The sequence below is a fragment of the Argopecten irradians genome, chromosome 16, assembly GCF_041381155.1.
Source record: "Argopecten irradians isolate NY chromosome 16, Ai_NY, whole genome shotgun sequence".
Classification (NCBI taxonomy): domain Eukaryota; kingdom Metazoa; phylum Mollusca; class Bivalvia; order Pectinida; family Pectinidae; genus Argopecten; species Argopecten irradians.
This window is the reverse complement of record NC_091149.1, coordinates 14,371,353-14,385,489: the sequence shown is the minus strand read 5'-3', so window position 1 is coordinate 14,385,489 and position 14,137 is coordinate 14,371,353. Positions and strand designations below refer to the sequence as shown.

The 14,137-nt window shown below is 34.6% G+C and overlaps 1 protein-coding gene across 3 annotated transcripts in view; it reads left to right on the top strand.

The window, feature by feature from the left end:
- The first annotated feature begins 751 nt into the window (after nt 1–751).
- Nucleotides 752–14,137, top strand: part of LOC138310463 (senecionine N-oxygenase-like) — a 54,487-nt gene continuing 41,101 nt past the window's right edge. For all 3 annotated transcript variants that reach the window (XM_069251692.1, XM_069251691.1, XM_069251693.1), the window contains exon 1: nt 752–871. In XM_069251692.1, the coding sequence (XP_069107793.1) occupies nt 848–871 (24 nt within the window). In that variant the 5' untranslated portion in view covers nt 752–847. The remainder of the gene's footprint in view (nt 872–14,137) is intronic.

Genomic DNA, 14,137 nt, shown 5'->3' with positions numbered 1-14,137 from the left:
CAGTCTCATTTTTTTCGATTTAATTTATAAAAGCTATTTTGCTCTAAATAAAAAGCAATATTAAATCAACCGCTGTAGTCTACACTCAGATTATTGTTATATCTAAAAATATATATAAAAAAACCCAGTCACGTTAATTATTATAACCCAATTTACTCACGACAATCTTTTAATATTCGAAATTCATATTGGGACTCTTTTGTCTATGTAATCATTACGCCGGTTTCTTAGCAAATCAGAGGCAGTGTTACAAACGGCGACGCCATTGTTTTCCTATATGGATTGATAGAGTAAATTTTTAAGCCAATAAAAATGCTCTTTACAAGAAAAAAATACTTATTATATATCAAAAGAATGACTGGACGTTTAATGCTTGTCTTGAGACAGTCATTTGAAAACTCTTAGAATAAAAAGAATCTAACAATTACAAACAAACCTTTTTTACATCTTTAGAATTCTGTATGCTTTTAGACTCTCTATATGTATATCTTATTATAATCCGGCCTCGGGATATAGCACCAACTCGGATGGATAACTCACCGTATCAACCTAAAAATAGGTTTTTAATTTTATAATATTGCCTGTTCAACTCGGATTTTTATTTATTTATTGTCATTGAATCTTACTCTTGAGTTGTATTTATAAAATTCATATACATTACCAGTGCACTGTGTGTACTTAATATGTCCCACATAGAGCATATGAATGTGGTCGGTTGATGTCTGATTTCTTCGCTCTAATTAACGCACATACTGACTTGTGTGTACGTCTATATATAGCGAATAGTGTTTAACATATGACCATGGTTATGTGATCCCTATACAGACGAATAGCTGGGTCCATATATATGAGACAATTCTACACAGAAAAGGTAAGCTTAATTCAGATAAATCTACATCATTTATTGTGAGAAACTTTTTTTTCAGATTAATACATAATACGGATAAAACTTAATCAGTAATTTACATCTGAAATCAGTTAAGTTTTCTTTCCTTCAATAACTAACGTCACCCGACATGTATATCCAAACAGGAATTTCAACTCAATTTTCAGAACGAGAGAGGCGATATATTAATAATGTACAGTAAAAGACGAATACTGTTTTGGATATGCTTCAGCGAACAAGCTTATCATAGCGATGTGTTTACGCTAATATTATTTCGCACTACTATGACCGAGGTTAATCCAAGCGTGATCAAGTCCAGATCAAGCACACTACGGAGGCCGATCTGAAAGTAGCCAATGAGACTTCTTTGAAACTACTCTTTTTGCAATCTGATTAAAACATATATCCTAATGCAATTGACAACGCCATTTCGTCTTAATATATAAATTGGATTAGCTGAAATTTCCAAAAAAATCACAAAAAATAGTTCCTGTATTTCAGTTATTTTATTCAGGTCAAATAGCAATAACACATTTAAAAATCAAATCTGTTCTGTTGTATGGGTCTGATTGTTTCGTACATGTGCTATTTGTAAACATTGACACGTAATTTTGTGAAATATCAAAAGAAATGTCCGCAAATGTTAACATGTACAAATTGTATTCATACGCACTGAATCGGATCACGTTCTGCACTGAAGTTATAGGGAAATAAACAGATCTGCTCCAACTCAGTGTATCTATATATAAACAGTAGCAAACTATTTTTAATTGTTGGCGGTTTCCAACGACCCTCCAGTATCGTTATGGGTTAATCCTTTCGTTTATAATGGACGTTAGGCCTAAATTGTCGATGAATTAGGTCTGTTCATAATTTGAGCGTGTTATCAAGGAATCTGTCCTTTCTACATGTATCTCACTAAATATATAGTATACTATTCATTAACGTAACGATTTGTGTTCGTATTTGCCTACTTAGATGAGTGATGAACTTCAGAATTTTTCCGGTGATTATTCTAAGTGCTTCGATCTGTATTTTTTTCAATTTCATTGAAAAGATACATTGTACAATTGTTCCATACTATATCAGCATATTCAAAATAGGTCGTATAAAACTTTTATATATAATTTAAAGGGATTTGCGATCAATTTTATGCTTAAGCATTCGAAGTATGTTTATTCTTTGATAGGCTTTGTTTTGAATGTAATGAATAAGGTTATCCCATGTTCCTGTTTTATCGAAGTTTAAGCCTAGGTGCCTATGGCAGTCCATCCTCGATATTCCAGGGGTTCCGATCACTTACGATCTCTACACCCCTGGACTATCTCATAGTAAAACTGGAGGCAACAGAATAGAACAGGTAATTTAGTCCTTTGATGAACATCAAAAGTGTCGTATAACGGTACACTGTGGCTGACTGTGTGGCTTTGATGTTAGGCGTCGCTCTCTCTGTAGTCTTCAAAGGAAATTTTTGCTAGCCTGTGATTGGTCAAATGTTTTCCACTGAGCTGCCTTCAATTTCACTATGAGATAGTCCAGGGGTGTAGAGATCGTAAGTGATCGGAACCCCTGGAGTATCGAGGATGCCTATGGCAGTCATGTTCATTGATGATAAAATTATTAAGTATGACATCAGGATGACTAAGGTTCCTTCTTTTAACATTGAGACCTACTGTTTTATTAGCATTAAAGTTAATTTGCCATGTTTTAGCCCATTTTTTATTGATTTGAGGTCATCATTTAGCTGATCAGCTGCAGTGACTGGGTCAGTATCAATAATAACATATAGTGATGTGTCATCTGCAAATAACTTAATGTTTGAAAAAACTTGTAATATCATTTATAAATAACAAAAACAGGAATGGCCCCAATACTGAGCCTTGGGGTACACCAGCTGATATATGTTTGAAAGAAGAACTATAACCTTCTAACACTACTCTTTGGGATCTATCAGTTAGATATCTTTCGAACCATTTATAGACTCTATCAGATATTCCGTATTTTCTAAGTTTATATAGGAGGCCTTTATATCAAACGGTGTCAAAGGCTTTACTAATATCTAAAAACACAAATCTAATATCTTTACCATTATCAAGGTTTTTTTGTTTATTGTATCGTAAATGAATTAAAGTTGATTGACTGTCGAGTCGCCTCGCTGAAACCCTGATTGGTGTTTACTTATGACCTGACGTTTAGTGATGAAATTAAAGAAATATTTATAAAAAAAAACAATCTATATTCTTGGATAATACTGAGGTTATCGCAATTGGCCTGTAATTAGATGTATTGGAGGCATCACATTTTCCTTTATAAATAGCTGTAACATTTTATCTCTTCCAAGTAATTGGTATGCTGCCAGTAGTAATAGTTTTATTAAAAAGGAATATTTAAGGGTCTAATTATAGAAGAGCATATATATTCTATAAATTTATAATAATTTATATTTAGGGGTTTTCATCTGGACCAGCTGGTTTATTTATATTTATGATTTGAATCTGGTCTATAATGTCAGTGTCAGTAATTGTAATATCGGACAGTTTTACATGACTAAGGGGAGGTAAATCCTTTTGATGAGTATCATCTATATAGTAAGATATTGAGGTGAAAATATATTAAATGCTTCAGCTTTCTCTAATGGATGGATTAAAATTTAATTATCAACTTTTTAAGGTGGTGACTTTTTAACTTTAATATTTAGTGAAGAGATTGATTTGGTTATTCCCCACCACTTACCTGGAGGGATAGATTTATCAAGTAGAGAGTTTTGTAGTTTAGTAATGTAATTAGTTTTAGCTTTTCTTATAAGATCGATAGATTTATTCAGAATTTCTCTAAATGCTTCCCAGTCCTGAACTTGATTTCTATTACATGCTTTCCTGTGAATTTTTTTTCCTAAGACATAGCCTAGTTTCATTAGTTATCCACGGTTTATCAGATGGGCGAATTGTAACGGTTTTGCAGGGAATATATTTGTCAATAACATCATTAAGAATTTGAAGAAATTTTTCATTTATGTCATTAATATCATTGGAATGGACAATTAGAGTATCCCAGTGTATTGATTGTAATTCGTTATTAATGAAATCCCAGTTGGCGCTATCGAATTGATAAAAATCTTTTTTGTAAGATTTTTCACGAAGTGTTTTTAAAACAAGATTTAAAAGAATAGTACAATGGTCACTACGAGTTGGAGGTAGTACCTCAGTGTTACTAAAAATGTTAGGATTGTTTGTAAAAAAATATATCAATACTTTTAACAGATGTGTCAGTTATGCGTGCTGGTGTTTGGATTAGGCTGTCTTGTTGGTAGTTTGTCAAAATAGTGTGTAGATGTGAATTGTTGGGGAGTCTCATCATGTCCTGATTGATGTCACCAGTAATGATTACGTGAGTGTTCAAGTTAATCAAGTTTTCGATAAGATCATCAAAATGTTGCCAATAGTTAACTCTGGAATTAGGTGGACGATAGATGCAACACAAAAGAATTTTTATTAGAGTTTTGCACTTCTATAACTAAATTTTCAATATTGGGGGTTTTCAGATCATTTCGTCTGGTAGACATTAAGTTTTCATTGGTATCAGTATACCACCTCCATTATCTATTTCTCTATCTCGTCCGAACATAACTGGGTGTGAATTTAGTGCTAAGCTATCATCAGTTATAGTATTGATTAAGTGTGTTTCAGTTAAGCAGACTATATCATATGCGGAGAATTCAGTTTCAATAATATCTTATTTTTTTCTAAATGATCTCACATTGGAGGGCTGAAGTTGGTTGCGAGTTCCTAGTTCCTAGTTCCGTTTAATAAACGGAACTAGGAACCAGACCCGAGTTCCGTTTAACTTAAACGGAACTAGGAACCAGACCCGAGTTCCGTTTAACTTAAACGGAACTAGGAACCAGACCCGAGTTCCGTTTAAGCTTATACGGAACTAGGAACCAGACCCGAGTTCCGTTTAACAAACATACTGGCCAACGAGCGGAGTTCCGTTTATTAGGATTCCTATCTCTAACTGCATGTTCAATTACCTATTATATACAGGAATCGAACTTAGAGCTTCCATGAATAATATAGAACAGAATTAATATCTATAACACAGATTTCCTTAAACGGATCTGATACCTAGACCTCAGTTCCGTTTAACTTAAACGGAACTAGGAACCAGACCCGAGTTCCGTTTAAGCTTATACGGAACTAGGAACCAGACCCGAGTTCCGTTGAATTTACTTGAACTCGGGTCTGGTTCCTAGTTCCGTATAAGCTTAAACGGAACTCGGGTCTGGTTCCTAGTTCCGTTTAAGTTAAACGGAACTCGGGTCTGGTTCCTAGTTCCGTTTAAGTTAAACGGAACTCGGGTCTGGTTCCTAGTTCCGTTTATTAAACGGAACTAGGAACTAGGAACTCGCAACCAACTTCAGCCCTCCTCTCACATTAGAATGAATAATTGACAAGTTAGATAGGTAAAGTCTCTCAGGGGGTTGACCAGGATTGGGATGAACATCACCACTAAGAAGTATTAATAAAGTTGACAAATAGAAAATTAAAAGGAAAAGTATTGTATAATGTATACATATAACATTTATGGAACCGTTAGCGCTTAGTAGAAAAGTGTAGTCTATTGGCCCTGGATCAGGATGAATGTCACCAGATAGCTCTAATAAGAAAATACTCGGCCAAACAAAACATTTTTGATTTGCATAGCAATGATTTGAATTAACAGGTATAGGGTAAACAACAAATAAGCACTTCCACACACATTCGTACCAAAAGTAGAGATTAATATACGTTTTAATAGAATATGATTGCTAACTTAAGTAGGTAGCAATTCAACTAATATAAGAATTACTCTAAATGAAGAGTATTTATGTAACATAGATAAGTTGTTATTTAGTTGCGACTTCACAAAGGTAATCAATTAAGTAATATTTGGTCGAAATAAAGATCTGTGATTACATATATAAGATTACGGTAGTGGCTATACAGTATAACTTGTCTAAACCGGATGTGAATGGGACCAGTCGATTTGTTCGGTTTATACAGGTGTCCGGTTTATAGAGGGTAGAACCTTATCACAATATGTTCACCTGGAAATCATCAGAAGAATTTTTTTGTTACAGCACAAACATTTATTCTCACAGATGTACATGGTAGAACACAGAATTCCATCCTACGTTTTCTTGGTTTCTGAGGTGTACATGTACGATCCATTTCTCTCGGTGTGCTACATTCAAACGAACTCTCAGAAGTTATGTGTATGTTTTATTGTTAGAATTGACCGTGAAAAGTATTCATAAATACAATGCACATGTAACAAAACCGTCGAATGAAAAGTGAAAAGTTGTCACTATCTAGCCCTTAGTATACAGGTACAGGTAAATCCCCTTAGGCGCCCCATGTGAAAACATTGTAACATTACCTAGACAGTTCGGTTTTCAGAGTAGACAGGTTCCGGATTATGCAGGTTTTGGGTACTATAGTTTATTAAGAAATTTGCCGGGACCAAACAAATTAATCGGTATAGACAAGTTTCTGGTTTATACAGGGTTCGGTTTCGACAAGTTATACTGTATATACAAACAGCAGTTTGGATACAAACAGAGGGAGACAATAAATAAATAAAATAGAATAGCTAGAATAGTTTGTAGCTTGCATTGTAATCAGCGACAACAGATTTGCCCTGTTAATTATATAGTAATAAGTATTTAGGTAAAAATTATGAGTAGAAAACTCTAAAATACAATATATAATAGCCAAGTCTTGTTTTCAAACGGATCAGATCATATAGTCAAGTTGTGGTCTAAATTTCATTTTGCATTTTAAAGTTTCATAAGTAATTGTAAAGCGATTTCTACATATATGCTTCCATTAAGCATAAAAAACAAGACTTTTACAGTGTCTTAATTGTAACTAAGGTTTATAAGGCAATGTACATCATGGTTGTTTGTCCATTTGGATGAAATCCACAGCTTAATTCATCATACCTTATGGTTTTCAATATATAACTGAAAAAATAACACGTAGAATGTTCGCCCAGTAACGGCCCATTTAATTTTAAAGGTAATACAAATATTACCTTCTGCCCCTGCTGCATGATCGTAAAAGGTGACTAAATATATAATGTAATTTTATACAGATACATTAGAACTGTTCTTTAACAATATATAGGACGTTACTGTAACCACATGCTTGAAGTTTCAAAGCTATTTTGAGCAAATAATTATGAATTCAATCATTTGTTGTTTATTTTTTCATTGAGTTTATATAGATACATCTTGGGCAAGAGCGATGTTAGGGTTTTCTGACCAGGTCCAATGTTACTATTACTATTTTAAGAAAGATATTGACAGCGCTTTCAATGCTGACTTTCTTCCTAGGCCTTGGTGACACATATATAAGTCATCAACATATGTTAGACAAGATTGAATAACCATTTATTCCATGAAAGACAAGGTTAGATATTAGTATTATATTGGCTCCATTTGTTCAAAGATATTTAAAACCGTCTTTCATCTGTTTAATGCTTGCATATTAAAAGTTGTGGGGACTTGTAAGGGGATATCTAAAGTTTTATTTGGAGCCTTTTTAAAAACCATGTAGTTATTTCTAAATAAATTATTGAAAGTAAAAAGAAAATACATTTCATTGATATTTGGGTATATGGAAGCATAATACGAATAGAGTAATTTGGGTCAAGACAAAAACAAAAAAAATGAGGTAATTGACCGTCACTACAAAGTATTTCATAGAATTGAACCTTGTGTTTTAAATAAAAGAGATCTATACCTTTTTATGTTTTCGCAATTCAGGATGACCTAAATAAATAGGCCTAGAAACCGTGCTTCATCTGTCGTCATGCGCCGTCCGCCGTTCGTAAACTTTTTATTCTAAGGACTTCTTCTCAATGACTGAAAGGCCCAAGGTAGATATACATGGCCTGTAGCATACTGGGCTACCAAGTGTGTTCACGTGAATGACCCTTTCCTTCATTCAAGGTCAAGGGGGTCAAGTAAGCTAAATATTTAAACGACGTCTTGTGAGTAGCTGAAAGGCCAAGTGATCTGATATTGAGTCTGCAACACACTGGGATGACGGACTTTGTTGAAATATATAACCTTGTCCGTCTTCTAGATAACTAAGATTTTATATTTGGCCTACATCACGCTGTTATGATGTTTCTTAAGATGGTTGATCGTGATCGCCATTCAAGGTCACAAGAGACAATCAGGCTAAAATCTGCAAAACGACTTCTAGTGAATAACTAAGTGACCTTGATAGTTGGGATTGCATCACGTTTGGATAAAGGTGTTCTAATGATACTCAAGTGGATGACCTGTAAGTACTTGTAAGGTCAAATTCATGAAATATTTTGAAAAACTTGCAACTTCAAATAAGGAATATGTTTTATTGCCTTAGTTGTAAGTCACTACTTTTTTACCGTGGCTATGTTATTTTGGGCCTATCGTTATTCATATCAATAAAGTTGATAGTGTTTTTTTTTGCATTAGAATTCAGTTAACAAAACAATTCATTAAAACTGATGGTTGATTTTTTTTTATTTCAGTGAATTAATGCCTCGAATTACCTTCCTTTGAAAAACTCTTTTGTAAATTGAAGTAAAAAAGAAGTTTGTAGTTGCAGCTGTGAACATTTAAAGAACCTAAAACAGATTCTAATGAGGAGCCACAAAGAATGTGACTTTAACAAGTAATTGAAAGTAATGTAAAATAAAATTTTCACTCATATATGAAATGAAGAGGAAGAACGACAACTCTGTTATGACAGAGTTTTCGTTCTGGAACGAAATGTTAACACGGCTAAATAAACCTATCAACCCGCTTATTTTCGCGATTTGGGTAATAAGGAAACTATGTTATAAATTTTGTTAAAAATTTCAATGTAAGTTAATCTCAGCGTGATCTATCGATTGAAATAATCGTGTCAGCTATGAAAATTCTTTAAAGGTGATATTTTTTGGGTCAAACAGGCAAAAATCGGCATTTTGATCACTGGTTTCTGTTTAATTCGTCCTAGTGAAATAACTTACAAAGTTAGCAATCTGAGACTCTACATATAAAAAGTCTAAATCATTCTGAACAAAACGGTATTTCTGATTTTTGGAAATGTTACATACAACGACCACAATACAGCCTTGAATAATGGTGATATTTCGCAGGTTCTCGGTAAATTTCCACAACAGACGAGCTATTTCGGGGTCCCAGACGCCTTCCTTCGGAGCTATTCTCACCGATTGGACCGGCAAATATACCATTTAAAAATGAGTGATATTTATGAAATTTTCTGTAGAGGTGAATAAATATCATGAAATGCGTAACAAAATTATTCACTAATCACCACAATTGTGTTACAATATGCGCCCAAAAAGTGCAACAGTGAAATGGATCTGTTTGTACTGATTCGAATGCACAAAATCATGGCGCAGACTATCGCGCCCCCTATGAGGAATGTGTATATTGTTTGTATCCGGTGGAGTAAAAACGTTGAAGCCGCCTTGATGTTCAAGTTAAATTCGGCATTATCAGGTAAGTAATTGTTTCATTTTACTTGTTATAGACATCAATATCATTATCGGTGGATATTACTATTATCAGATATATTTGATTGTTTTTGTAGGCCTGCAAATATAACGTTAGGAACAGTTTACAGTCTGTTTATGATCATCATCGCGAGTGACTGACAACAGAACCATGCATGCGTTCTAAATCGTGGCTTAACAGCACGTAAACTGACAATTGTACTGCCTTTGAGGCAGATGCCGTTTGAATATATGTATCTCCTATTATATTGTTTGATCATATGATTAAATTGCTAGTTAGTTAAACCATAAAGTAATGCACATGTCGTTTCGGTAGTCCGTAGGCTCACATGTATCGCAGCTTTGTTACATGTCATTTCGGTACATGCGGAAGTCTTTTCGGTATCATAAAGTGAACATGGCGAAATGACTTTCAGAAGGTACCGAAACGTCTGTAAGTAATCTGAATATTAGACAACTAAAGAAAACAAACCAGAAAAAAAATTAAAAGAAATGGTAACAATGTAGTTTGACAATGGATATGATCAACATTATTACATGTACATATAGATATGGACATTTGTATGCACTGCAGTTTTACATGACACATTATAATTGCTTAGGTTTAAGTTACTGTACAGACTGGGTGGGTGAGGTCAATAATGTTAATGAATATTCATTTCACAATTTTGCTGTGTTGTGTATAGTGATAGACAACTACATTTGTACTGCGTAATAAATAGGATGCTGACAGGAATCACCAGATTGACACATGTTGTGAAAATTATTATACATGTATAATATCACTCTGACCCATTTAGCAATGTTATATACGGTCATGTCATAAATGTTGTAAGACGAACGTTACTGTGGCGTCGTAGATATTAATGACGTCTGTGATGTTGTATGATTATCTCGGTTGACACGTCGAATCCAAGCCTGATTTCGCCACTCTTACATAAAACAGAATTGAAACTAAACAAAGTAATTCCATTTTTGACCCAGAGCTTAAGCCCTGGCTATTCTCTCAAGGATTCAATAGATCTAGAATTCAATAAACATGTCTTTTTGCCCCACCATTTTCGCTGAGTGAAATGTTCTAAAAATGCACTTTTGAAAGAAAAAAGGGTCCACCTACACATTTTTGAACTTTTTAGAATATATTTCGCTGCGCGGCGTGTTTGCTAAAACATTCAATTATGTAATGTTCAAACCTTTAATAATGAAAATTCAATACACACGAACTAGACTAAAAATGTCCATCAAGGGATTATACTATTTCAAAAAATGCTTCTTAACAGATTTATTTGTTTATATGTCTTAGCAAGATAATCAGATGATTATTATTTTGAGTTACACAACAATGTGCCGATGGTGTGAATCCGGTATGTTCAGATTAAGCTGGGTTGCCTAATGGTAAGATGACACTCACAATTTTCATTTCTAAATGCAGGTAACTTCAAATCGAAAAATTACCATGTTCAGAAGGCTTAAAAATCATCAAAATACAAAATCGTAATATTTTTTCCCAGGGGGAGACCCCCGGACCCCACAAAACCCCAAAACTCTTGCTACGGCAAATTCAACAAAATGCATCTTAAAACTCATCTCAGCCATTCTAAATACACCCTGTAGTAAAACTTTTTCCCGGGGGAGACCCCTGGACCCCCTCAAACACCAAAATCTCGTGCCTACGGCGCTCGCAAATTCAACAAAATACGTCGTAAAACTTATCTCATCCATTCTAAATCATAAATTTTTTTTCCTGGGGAAATCCCTCGGACCCCCAAACACGAAAATCTCGCGCCTAAGGTGCTCGCAAATTCAACAAAATTCATCGTAAAAACTCATCTCTGCCATTCTAAATAATAAAATCTTTTGCCGGGGGAAACCCCCCAAATTAATTTCCTGTTAGCGACGCCACTGTATATAGATGTGTACAATGATTATATCAAGTATCTCCTGTGGGTGCGGGGCGCGGGGGGGGGGGGGGGGTTATGAAATATTGAGGACCTTTGCCCCCCCTATTACGTTTCATCATCCTACGCCACTGTCCTGTCAGAATCACTGAAGTTTTGACTATGTTTTGATTAATACTATAGTTATGTGATAAATAGAATCTTACACTCATGGCTATATCATTTGAAATTTATTAAACTTAAATTTATAAAATTTGAAATACCACGTACCTTTAAGGATATTTTGACATTTTATTTCCAAAATAACAACAGTTTTCTGGGTTTTTTTAAAATATCATACAGTATCTAGGTAAAAGGAGACCTAGTTATAACGCTCACTATACAGTAGTGAATGTCAAACTTGTAACAGCCTCATCAGCTTGAGAAATGTTTTCAAAATTTTTCTAAATCAAAAAAAAAAAAAAATTAAAAAAAATTGATCAATTGAAAGCCATTTCGGTTAAGGTATAGACTTTTAAAGATGCTCCACCGCCGACAGAGCATAAATGATATTCATTATTTGATTGATATTCATTATTTGAACACTGATTGGTGTTTAATCGTGTATATGTATATCTAATTAACACAAAAAAATATATAAGACATTTTATTTTGCCTTTGGTACATGCACAATCAGTACTTCATTCCATATAGGATATAGTGCCACGGAATTTTTTCGGGATGCAATTAATTATTTTTTGAATTTTTTACTTGAAGTAAAATTAGAAGCTCAAACTTTTCAATGGTGGTTATGTTGTAAAGTATGTAACTTTTGTGACCGAAGAAAAATACTAAATCGTCTGCTTTTGTTTTTGATACTGATAAAATACCTTTTGTCAGCGGTGGAGCATCTTTAAATTATGGTTTGCTTGCTGTTGACATTTTTTTCATCTGTGATGAATAACACTTGGAAACGGTAACTATTTTAAATACTAGTACCTATATACAAATGTATATATATATATATAGGTAATCTTCCTCATATATAAAAAATATGATTAATAAAACAAAGGACTGAAGCATGAAAGATGTACCAAGTAATTCATTTCTGCGTATGTATACTGATTTTCATATCCTTCAGCAGTATCAAGGATTTAAAATAATTTAATTACCTGGTACCATATGTGTGCCAATTCGGATGTACAATTCGGATGTAGAATAGAGTTCTCTTTTTTTTATTAGTTTAACTTCCTATTAACAGCCATGCAGGGTCATTTAAGGACGTGCCAGATTTGATGGTGGAGGAAAGCCGGAGAACCTGGAGAAAAATCACCGACCAGCTGTCAGTACCTGGCAAATTCTCCACATAGGATTCGAACTTGCAATTGTGACCCAGAGGTGGACGGCTTGTGGTAATATGTCAGGACAACTTTACCACCTGGCCACCGTGGCCCCACTAATAGAGTTCGCATAAAAGGTTATGATAATTAGAAAGATTGGCACCTAATGTAACCCATTACCCTAATTGCCCAACATGAAATTCCAATTAGCAATATACATTTCAAAGGCATTTCTTGATTAAAGCATTATATTTTTAAATATCTTATGTAAGTATGATCAGATGCGTGTATACCATCAAGGGTTGAAAATGCCAACTGACTTACTTGTAAAAGGGTACGTGGGTGTTAAATTAAAAACTTTATATTCTTTAAATGGTCATATGAACAGTATTCATTGGGATTGGATAAAGGGAGGTAATTGGCTTATTTTTTTAAGGTATATTTTCTAGCAAAATCCTCAATATCACTAAAAGAATTGCGAAAACAGAGAAATGTATGTTTAGTTTTGGATTGAGTATTCGGTCAGACCAATATTGTCTATATTTTGACAAATTATATGACTTTTTAGCCCACCATCATCAGATGGTGGGCTATTCAAATCGCCTTTCGTCCGTGGTCCGTCGTCCATCCGTCCGTCCTTCCGTCCGTCCGTCCGTTAACAATTCTTGTTATCGCTATTTCTCAGAAAGTACTGAAGGGATCTGTCTCGTATTTCATATGTAGGTTCCCCTAGGGCCCTAGTTGTGCATATTGAATTTTGGGACCAATCGGTCAACAAGATGGCCGCCAGGCAGCCATCTTGGATTTTGATACTTAAAGTTTGTTATCGCTATTTCTCAGAAAGTACTGAAGGGATCTGTCTCAAATTTCATATGTAGGTTCCCCTAGGGCCCTAGTTGTGCATATTGCATTTTTGGGACCAATCGGTCAACAAGATGGCCGCCAGGCAGCCATCTTGGATTTTGATAGTTAAAGTTTGTTATCGCTATTTCTCAGAAAGTACTGACGGGATCTGTCTCAAATTTCATATATAGGTTCCCCTAGGGTCCTAGTTGTGCATGTTGTGTTTTTGGGACCGATCGGTCAACAAGATGGCCGCCAGGCAGCCATCTTGGATTTTGATAGTTAAAATTTGTTGTCGCTATTTCTCAGAAAGTACTGAAGGGATCTGTCTCAAATTTTATATATAGGTTCCCCTAGGGTCCTAGTTGTGCATGTTGCGTTTTGGGACCGATCGGTCAACAGGATGGCCGCCAGGCAGCCATCTTGGATTTTGATAGTTAAAGATTGTTATCGCTATATCTCACAAAGTACTGAAGGGATCTTTCTCAAATTTCATATGTAGGTGCCCCTAGGGCTCTATTTGTACATAATGCGTTTTTGGATCGATCGGTCAACAAAATGGCCGCCAGGCTGCCATCTTGGATTTTGATAGTTAAGATTGTTATCGCTATTTCTCAGAAAGTATTGAATGAATC